Here is an 11,189-nt window from a genome sequence, read left to right as displayed (position 1 = left end):
GGCGATTATTTGGAACGTAAGACCCTCCTTTAATTAGGGGTCCCAAGATATCTGTCACCCTGAGGAAAAAGTATTACCCCTTACCCATTTACAGAAACAGGTACAACAGCCCTAAAAATGAAGACGTCAATATATATATATATTTATATTTATATAATATAAATCTTTATTCTTTTGTTAATCAATACTTACATTCTCAGGATCAAATAAATATATTTGTCAAAAAAAATAAAATTATATATGTATTTAAATGGTATGTTTATTCGTCTGTCTGGAGTTCACCCTGGAGGACACCCTAACTGCATGATATTTCCTTTGTCAGTGGGATATGTATCAAACAATTTCCTTTTATTTAAATAAAATACTTAGTAGTGAAAAAGTATATCCCAAAGAAAAATACTGAAATTTCTATTGTAGTAGTTGCCAAGCCAATTAGGTTATCAATATCGTAAATAAAGAAAGAGGCTTTTTATGGCAAACTCATGCTGTTAAAAAACATTAAATACTTTAATATAAAGAAATAAAACTCATATTTAATACAAAATGACGGTTGTATTCACAAAGGAAGCCGTCAGTATTGTAAACAATATAAGTATTACATACATACAGTTACTGAAACCCAATAAAAACAGACCTTTCAATCTTGATCAAAAATTCAATAAAAAGTTAGAGCTTCAATCCCAATGCGTTTCGCACTGTGGCTTCCTCAGGGGATATTGAGACCTAAATTACCTGTATCATAATATACATAATAGGTATACATTAATTCATGTGTTACAAATGAACATATCATTAGTACAAAATATACATATTAATAACATACATATAGTATTCTATGTGCTAATGATAAGTTTATTTGTAACACGTGAATTAATGTATACCTATTATGTATATTATGATACAGTTAATTTAGGTCTCAATATCCCCTGAGGAAGCCACAGTGCGAAACGAGTCAGGCATGAGACTAACTTTTCAATAAATCTTTGATCAAGAGTGAACGGTCTATTTTAATTGGGTTTTAGTACCTGTATGTAAGAAGCCCAATGCTTATATTGTTTACAATACTGACAGCTTCCTGTGTGAACACAACAATCATTTTGTATCAAATATATGTTTTATTTTTTTCTATATTGTTTAAATAAAGTAGTTTTTTAACAGCATGAGTTTGCCATAAAAAATGCTTTCTTTCTTTCCGATATTGATAGTTAAAATAATTGTTTTCTTCTTTTAATCATGCTTTGTTGTATTTCAGGTCTGCTGAAATCTTCTGCATCATCTTTGCAACCACATTATATCTGCATTTTATATATTCTGCTGGTAGAATCTTGGAGTTGCAACAATGTGATATATAAAGAAATAAATGATATTCTAGGATACATAATTAACAGATGTTGAGTTGTTATGAGAGAGCTGCTGAAAAATGTTAAATCATGCCATGATATATAAAACCCTAGGCAAGATCCTGGACACCATCATTGTTGTTACCCCATTGTGAGAGTCTTAAACACTAGAATATATGACAGCAAAGGTTTGACATGTTTTTAATTGGTAGAGATATATAATGTAAGTGTGGATATCTAATAACTTTGATTATGAGAAAAACTCAGGGGCGAGATGTCATATAAATATAATGTAAATGCTATTGTTGGTATATTGTTGTAGTTGATTATTAATACCAGTCCTACAGTTCCTGACGAACCAGAACCTGCAAACATCATCAATTTTAGGACTGGACATATATCATATGCATGTTTCTACAAGATAATTCACGTTTTATAATCCGAATAACTATATTTTAAATAAAATTGTAAAATAAATGATTTTGGTTAGATTTTTGTAAATAATGAAAAGGTACCTTAAAGGTCCATGTTGGTGTTTATAGATGGTATAGATTGAAACTGGATGTGGCACCCATTGGCCCAAGGTTGGAGAGGATACACTTTCATCAGTGAAGCTATTTGTTAGCAAATGTTTTCAATCCTGGAACAGATCCATTCCAGGTTTTCTGTATCACCCAGCTTCACTGATGAAAGTGTATCCTTCTCAGCTTTGAAGAGCTTTAATAAGTCAGGCCCATTGTCAGGCCCATTGTCAGGCCCATTGTCAGGCCCACTGTGTCACATCTGTTCCCGAAAGAGACAATAAAGAGTACTAATAAAACTACAGTTTATTAGAATGATCTGCAAGGTTACACACCACATCCAAACCACAAACCATTATGCGACCTGCTGAGCAGCCATCCAGGTACCATGCAATAATCTTCACTGCTTGGTATAATTTGAAGACCGATGCTCGGGTAGAATGTCTAATAATTTTCTCCATGGAATGTAGTACATGTCCATTGACGCCAGTAGGAATCCCTTTTAAAAAGTTCACATTTATTACTGTAAATTCACTCTTATATCAGACCATCACTAAAATGCAATTCTTCATACTTTACATCATCCAGAAATAATAATTCAGGCATTATTGGATTCTACCACAGTTGAATCTTCCGCCAATGTCGACATATGGTGACCTTGGTAAAACTGCCTGTGCCCAGAAAATAGGGAAGAACTACTATACTCAAAATTGTAGGTAACTTGTCCTACAGGAAATATAAGTTCGATGCTTTAGAGTTAAACTCTAAATAATAGCCATAGAATTATTCTTCCCATTCTGGATTATGCAGCATGGTTTTGGACAAGTTCCTTATGTGACAGCATTGCAGTGAGATGACAATTTCTTTATGAGACATATGAAGTCTATTAGACCCCCTGGAGCACATTGGCATCCTGTAGTTGTGATCTGACTGCAATAAAGCCAATGAGATCACATTCGATTCAAAGCCAGGAACAGCCTATGTAGTTTTATACAGACTAAACCGTCTTTTTGGGTCAGGCATTGTAGTGTCTTAGTCTGCCAATAATGTAATAGATTTGTCACCAAGCAGGTAAACTATTATCAATACTGTAATTTGTGCTGCAATCTGAAAACTGCACTATACACATTTTTAGTATTATTATTTCTGGTTTATGATTTTTTTTAGATAAAAAAAAATTTAACTTTAAAAGATTATCTATAACAAGTAAAGGAACCATGAACATTGTCCAAATGTTCATGGACAAAAGACAGGCAGGAAGCATAATTAGACCTTGGTATTAAATGTGGTCTCCCTACAGTGGATCTTTCTGCATTATTAGCTTACCATGTCTTGTTCTGTGTCTCTATATAGAGGCACCTTTTGATAGAGGCAGGGCTTTGCTTCCTCTTGTTAGAGCCTCCAGCAAGGAGAAGAGTGAGCAGAACAGTAGTGACCTCACCAAATCTTACTCCAAATTTCCTTACTCCTGAGTCACATTAGTGCCTAGGTACCCTCATACTAGGAAGGCACTGCTAGGGGTACTGCTTAGGCACAAAAGGGATTTGTAGATGTTCCTTAGAACATAGCAGATGTTCACTTTTCAAGATCTTCCCCAACAATGCAGCCAAGGGTTGGATGTTTTCAGCAACACAGTCAGTCATACCAATCTCAAAACCAGTACTAGGTGCAGCCGGGGTGCTGACTGACAATCTACAAGCTGGTGAATTGGGTTTGACAATGGTGATAGTCATGCACCCTAGATCATTAATCATCCGATTGTAGTGTAAGCAGGTACAGTTTACATGAGAGTACATTTAGTTCTATTAAATCTGTGCTCTACTAGAGCAGGGATGTGCTAGCTAGGAACAGTTTGTACAGCAGATACCCTAATACAAATAAATGTACTGTGTGAACATGTTGATGGGCATGAAATGCATCTAATGCCAAATGTAGAATTAGTAAGAGTAAATGTTTCTAAATTATTCCTTTTAGTAGGTTGTTGCTTGAATCTTGAATTTCTCACTTATTGTTCCAGAGACAATGGTCTCATTGTCAACAATTAGGACACACAGAGGCATGAATCTCCTCAAGGTCACAATAAAAGTTAAAAGAATAAAAAAAGCAAAATAAAAAAACATAAATCAGCTCAGACTGCAATATAAGAATTTGCCACAAGATGTTCTGAGTCTTCCGTGTTAAATTACGTTAATTAACCCTGTAAAATAAGATCATATTTTGAACGCAGGGTATCCAGGACTATCACCCAAAAGTCCTGTCGTTGTCCCTACCCTGGCTATGGACAGCAAAATGAAGATGGAGCCCAGGGGCCTGAAGTTATTGTTTCTATTGCCAATCTCTTGACTGGTATTTCTTTTTAGGACACTCACCTACACTAGAGATTTTGGCATTTTGCTATTAAGCTGGCAATAAAAAAACCTAACAGAGGATTTTCCATGCTCTATCCAAATGAAAAATATGCAGAATTTAGATGGGAAATACAGCCGTATACAGGTAAAAACAACAAGTTAGAATGATAAAATTATACCTATAGGACAAAAGTGGCAGTAATATTCTACATGAATAAGTTTACATGCATGACAATTTAGTACTAACGACAAAAAAAAAAAAAAAGTCTAAGGTACCTTTATACATCTTTTCTTTTCATGTGTGATACAATATAGACTCACAGCATGCTAAAAGCACATTAAAACTACTATATAACATTTTATTCTAATAAGCTTTGCACAGTGTTACAATAAAGGGCAGTGCATTACATTTTTGCAATATGCATTTTAATTAGTGCATTACTCAAGTCACGTGTCTATATTCTGGTAAGCCTTAAGGAAGAAATTCCTATGCAAATGTAAACTGCAAATGTTATACTTATGAAAAGCACTTTTAACACTTTCAACCACACAAAATATAATGCTATCTAAAAGTTTATATATAAGTACTTTATTGTAAGGGTTGAAAAGACCTAAAAAATGTATTTATAATTAGAGAAAAAACAGACTTACAGGCATAATTTGTAGCGTTGATTCCTGCAGAGTTATGTTAGCCAATGTTGGCATAGGAATGCCTCCACGTAAACCATCTAGGTGTGATAAGTAGTATATTAGTGTGTGTGAAAGAAAGAGAGAGAAGAGAAAGAGAGAAAACAGCAAAATATGCATAGAAAAAAAAGAAACAGATATGAATATCTCACTGTTAATTGCTAGAAGTGCAGATTCTTTTAAACTGTGTCCCAGTGACTCCTCCAATTCGGAAACCTGCACAATTGAAAAAAACAATAACCTGCTATTAATTATAAAAACATTAAAAAAAATTAAATCAAGAGCACATAACTCAAATCTTAGGGCTGCATTTAAAAAAAATCTAGTTGGATTGTAAAATGTATTTTAAAATTTAATTGATAAATGAAGATAGGCTTAGAATGACCTAAAGCTTTTTTGTACACAGTTAAAGGGTCTCTGTTATAGGAGATTATGGAGGCTGCTATTACCTTTAAAAATATTAGCTCCCTGGCTGCTATGTAGTAGTTTGGTATCAATGGAACCATCTATTCCTGTAATGAAACTCTAAGTGATTTTGTTAACTTTAGAGATATTTTCTCTCCTTTCCTGTTACATCTGCAGGACAGGGAAGTTGCGTCAACAATTGTTCTTGTTGACATCTAAAAGCTGGGGATCCATCCTTGAGATTGGTATTGCTTCAAGTTTTTATAAAGGTTTAGAACAATGTTCTGTACTTGTGTGTAATATTATTACATGGTTTATAGACACACAACTCTATACTTACATAAACATACCCAACTTTACTTCTGAACTCTGAAAATTGCAACCTAAATAAAAAAAAAAAAAAGAAAATAAAATGAGTTTCTTGTGATTCGAAAAAGGAAAATAAGGTCAATCCAGAGTACCAACCACCCCAGCCCTCCAGGACACATGACATGAAATATAAGCATCATTGCCAATACTTGTAGGGGTTCTGAAATGGCATGAGATTGCACAGGTCTAATGATTTCCACTAAAGGATGAAGTGAGAGAGGTATCTTCTGATGGAAACCAGACAAAAAAAATCAGTACTAAGGTTTTAACCTTTCCTCAGGCTTAAAAAAAAACATTTTTGTTGCTTTTTGTGTTCTGTAAAAGAACTTTGTGCTAATTGTGCTTCTGTGTGGCATTATAAAATATTGGGAGGTTGGGTACCCCTTAGCCCTCCTTTGGTTTTGGGAGTAAGTAAATACTTTTAGGAAGTGTTTTACGATGGTTTCTGCTCTTCCCAGTATCTCAGATGAAGGCTAAAATCTTATGATGGAGTCATTGTAGATCTTGCAATGGGATCAGAATGGGGAAAGTGCAGAAGACATATGAAAGACATATAAAAAAACATCCATCTTGATTGTGGCAAGTTTCCCAAATCATGAGGATGGGATGCTATCCATGTATATAAATCCATGTAAATTTCACAAAACAAGCGAGGGTAATTGGTCTAGTAAAGGGAGAGTATTGCGGGAGTGAGTTGGATGCTTAAGCTTGAGTATGCTTAAAATCCATTGGAAATCCAAATCTTTTAGAAGTGAACCAAATCTGATGGGAGCAGGGGTGTAGTCATAAAAACAGAAAAGGGGGCACAGTATGGGCCCTCCCCGTTATACCCCTGCCTGTGTCACTCAAAAGGGGAAGACATTTCCCCCAGAGTGATTTCATGATACTAGAACCTGGGCACTCTCTCATCGCAGGTCTGAGCCTGCCATGGGAGAATGGGCGGGTTGTGTTCAGAGACACACTGTCCACCGCCCTGAGCCTGCGATCCATACAAGAGACATGGTTAGCGGCTCTGGGGGGTGCACCCACCAGACCCGCAGACCACTGAAAAATTCTTTGTAAATAAAGAGTTGGCTAGCGTGCCCACTTACAAAAAAAGTGAGGGCATGGCATTCCCACCTGTGCCCGCCCCACTACAGCGCTGGCTGGGAGGTTAATATTGAGAGCTCAAGATTTGCTTATATTAACACAAAGCCCTTATGCAGTTGTGAATAAATGAAACAGTTGGATGAGATTGGGAAATGTAATGAGTGGGGATGATACATACATAGGAATAATATCTGCTTATAGAGAGCACTTGTGTTCCCTGGATCCACAAACAACATATTTAATATTCACATTGTCTCTAATCAGACAAAATTTTTACTGTAAATCATGCTTTCACTGTTTGGTTTTTTTGTGAGGAATATGTAAGTTTTTTACCTATCCAAGGCAAAAGAAACCACCAGTTTCAGGTCTACAATTTGCAGTGAAGTTGCAATAAGCGTGGCTTTCTGTAAGGAAAAAAAGAAGCGTAGGCTTTACCGGGTTTTACATCATGAAACTTGTCTAGTCTAAAAAAAACATTATATTCTGATACATCCTGTATCAGTGAAAGGCACTATTATACAAGATTTTAGTGATTGGGTTTAGACATATTTAAGCCCAATTAAAGGCTAATTTGCTGTTGTTGTTTTTTTGTTTTTTTGTTTTTTGTACCAATAGTTTTTTCATGTCACAATATAATGTCAGTCTTTTGAGCTAAATGATTAAGGCAAGGGCATCCTGTGAGTGTGTAGTGTTATGGTCACTGTAATGGGTGCCAGCAAAGCCCCCTGTACGTAAAGTTAAATGATGCATTATAAGATTGGCCTAAAGGCATCTAGAAAATATACCATATATACTTGAGTATACAGTTAGGTCCATAAATATTTGGACAGAGACAACTTTTTTCCAATTTTGGTTCTGTACAATACCACAAATAATTTTAAAGAAACAACTCAGATGCAGTTGAACTGCAGACTTTCAGCTTTAATTCAGTGGGTTGAACAAAAAGATTGCTTAAAATGTGAGGAACTAAAGCCTTTTAACACAATCACTTCATTTCAGGGGCTCAAAAGTAATTGCACAGCTGACTAAAAAAGGCTATTTAATGGGCTGGCGTGGGCAATTCCTTTCCTATATCAATTAACCAGATAAAAGGCCTGGAGTTTATTTGAGGGAGGGGGTGCTTGTATGTGGAAGATTTTGCTGTGAACAGACAACATGCGGTCAAAGGAGCTCTCCATGCAAGTGAAACAAGCCATTCTTAAGCTGCAAAAACAGAAAAATCCCATCCGAGAAATGACTACAATATTATGTGAGGCAAAATCTACAGTTTGGTACATCAGGAGAAAGAAACAAAGCACTGGTGAACTCAGCAACACCAAAAGACCTGGACCTGGAAGACAACAGTGGTGGGTGATCGCAGAATCGAGCACCTGGTGATGTCCATGAGTTCAAGACTACAGCCTGTCATTGCCAGCAAAGGGTTTTCAACCAAGTATTAGAAATTAACACTTTATTTTCAGCTTTTTAATTTGTCCAATTACTTTTGTGCCCCTGAACTGTCATTGCCAGCAAAGGGTTTTCAACCAAGTATTAGAAATTAACACTTTATTTTCAGCTTTTTAATTTGTCCAATTACTTTTGTGCCCCTGAAATAAAGTAATTGTGTTAAAAAAAAGCTTTAGTTCCTCACTATTTATATGCAATCTTTTTTGTTCAACCCACTGAAATAAAGCTGAAAGTCTGCAGTTCAACTGCATCTGAGTTGTTTCATTTAAAATTAATTTTGGTACAGAGCCAAAGTTAGAAAAAAGTTGTCTCTGTCCAAATATTTATAGACCTAACTGTATATTTTTTTGTCTTCAAAATGCTATTAGAAATAGAACCTCAGTTTATATTCTCGTACCAGCTATTGGAATGTCATGCAACTGTGTTTATCTTAGATCAAAAACACAAGCTATTTGTAACACTTTGCAAAATGACACAGCTCTGTCTACCAGTGCCACAAAAGATCATTTAAGAGAAAGTGACACATTACAAATAAATCAAAAGTATAAAATGTTTTCACCTGTAAAAAAGGGGGAGGGGATATATAGGCTTCGTTCATTTGATTTTTTTTTAAATAAATGTTTTAAAAAAAGAATACACAATGGATGTATTTATTTGGATGTAGTCCTTCTTTTTTTTTAGATTGGTTTATTACTGTTTACTATTTTGAATGTTGGCTTGGGCAGGTCCATTTTCTGTCCTAGGTTAATACTTGACTCAATAGTATATTTCCTGTTTTTTTTTAATGTTCCTGTTTCTGGAATTGTATATTTCATTTACATGAAAAACAATATATATCTATTTATATTATATATTGTTTATCTTCATTTAAAGTATTTAATTAGATGTTTAACATTTAAATAAGTCTTTACATTTTTAACAAATATGTCTTTAACATTTTTTTTTACATTATAAGCAGCACATACGTGCTCTAGCCCAAATGACATTTATTGTGCTAAACTGCTGTGTATCATGCACAACTTTTCATTTCTTTTTATAAAATTATTTTCACCCTTTCCTCCTTTTGCTATATCTAATTTATACTGATTTCCTTCAGCCTTCTCGGGCTTTCTGACTACATCATAGGGATAAATTAATTTAATAGCTGCAATACTTTGTTCAGAGGTTAATAATGATAACAGAGGACCATGGCAATGCAATATGAATTGAAATAGACACTAGTAACCAATGTTATGTGATAAGGCAGAAATACAAAAGCACAAAATGTTAATCAATTCTGCAGATAAAGAGAAGTTTAAAAAAATCTATAAATGTGGCAGCGCCTATATAACATTTTAGTAAATATTCACATTGCATGCCCTAAAACACATGTAGGACTTTTTTAAGGCATCAGCCGCATGCATAATTTAGGGTATTCAATGTGATTTGTCTGTTTTACAGGATGTGCATATGCCTACATTGCAAGACATTCTGAAGGGGTGAACACATTGCCCCTGATTCATCAAGCAGAATCGGATTATCGGTCGCGCATTCGTATTCGCGATCCGAAATCACTAATGAAATCAGCATTGAGTGTAATGTATTTGAAAAAAAAGTATTTTCAGATGCCCCATATTTAAGAAAAGGACCTGGGCCCTTTATTTTGACTAGCATAATATAAATAAGAATTGTGGCTGGCTGGAAGGACACACTGCTTTTACCTGAGAATCTCAATAGTGCTACAAGGGTATACGTTTGGGTACTTTTTGTACAGGAAGATAGAATTTTGTAAATCTAAAGAGCTTTCTTCAATTATATATATAAAAAAAAACATATTTTATTTATTACATATCTTATATGTCTTATCAATGTCTTAGCTAAAACTAAAAATCATACACAAAAAAAAATGCTCACTTCTTTTGTAAGGAATTTTTGTCACATACCTTATATAAAACATACTAGGCATTCACTTTTCATAAGGTACACAAGACCCGAGACTAATTAGTAATACATTTTACAGAGGTAGTATACCTATTTACAAACAGTTCTTAAAGTGTATGCAAGCTCTTTAAAAGTTAATTTTTCTTATTCAGTCAATTTTGCATTTTTTAGCACAATATCATTCATTCTAATCCTATTCATGTCCTGTATATATCCACATTTACTTTGAAGTCTTAACTAAATATCTTACTTATTACATGGCTTTATATGAGGGCAGAACTAAATGTCACCAGTAGCATCTCCCCCCTCTGTACAGGTCCACATTGTTACTCACATATAACACTGGATCCATCATCACAATTGTCGCCAGGTATCTATCTATTTTCTTTAGCCTATGGCTGGCCAAGGCCAACATCCCTCACTTGGGATTGGTTCGCTTCAATTAGATCAAGAGAGATTTCCCAGCAACAGGGAAAAGGATCTATAACCATTTAGTGCTTCATTTCTATTCTATATATAGGTGCCATCCAATCAGTAGTGCTGCTACAGTGGGTACGTTTATTCACCCCTATTGTAATATATTGAGTTCAACCCAGTCTTAGTGGGAGTATCAAGAATTCTGCGTCGGTATGTTCCAGCACTCTATTCTATTGAACATATTACCTTAGCATGACTGTGTTCCATGTTCACAACTTTAGTATCAAGGTGTCATTTAAAAATATTTATTTTTAGTCCTTAAACAGATAGGACTTACAATATTGACAGCATAGATTTGCCTTGTGATGAAAAAAGGAAGAACAACCATGGCCTCCATATAGCCTTCCATTTCCATTGCTAGCTGAGATGTTAGGTGTATGACGGGAGGCTTTGTGGCTTTTAAGGTAATCATCATAGCCTCAGACACAGGGTAATGGTCTCTCATCTGTAAGAAAAAAAAAGAATAGATAACAATCATGAAATGGAACAGTAAAATCTGTCACTAGGATCTCAGTACTATTTTTTAAGATTAAGGTTGGTTCTGACGTCCTAACGATCCCAGCCCAAAAGAGTTAAGTATGCAAACA

At 34.9% G+C, this 11,189-nt stretch overlaps 1 protein-coding gene across 1 annotated transcript in view; it reads right to left on the bottom strand.

Annotated features, from left to right (window-relative positions):
* Positions 1–2,149: 2,149 nt before the first annotated feature.
* Positions 2,150–11,189, bottom strand: part of LOC140327667 (bactericidal permeability-increasing protein-like) — a 24,558-nt gene continuing 15,518 nt past the window's right edge. Inside the window, exons 12-17 of the mRNA XM_072407036.1 lie at positions 10,880–11,047; positions 7,093–7,163; positions 5,642–5,684; positions 5,049–5,112; positions 4,861–4,937; positions 2,150–2,360 (exon numbers count right to left, since the gene is read on the bottom strand). Of these exons, the coding sequence (XP_072263137.1) occupies positions 2,262–2,360; positions 4,861–4,937; positions 5,049–5,112; positions 5,642–5,684; positions 7,093–7,163; positions 10,880–11,047 (522 nt within the window). The 3' untranslated portion in view covers positions 2,150–2,261. The remainder of the gene's footprint in view (positions 2,361–4,860; positions 4,938–5,048; positions 5,113–5,641; positions 5,685–7,092; positions 7,164–10,879; positions 11,048–11,189) is intronic.

Source organism: Pyxicephalus adspersus, chromosome 3 (assembly GCF_032062135.1).
Source record: "Pyxicephalus adspersus chromosome 3, UCB_Pads_2.0, whole genome shotgun sequence".
Taxonomy (NCBI): domain Eukaryota; kingdom Metazoa; phylum Chordata; class Amphibia; order Anura; family Pyxicephalidae; genus Pyxicephalus; species Pyxicephalus adspersus.
This window is presented reverse-complemented; position numbering and strand designations above follow the sequence as displayed.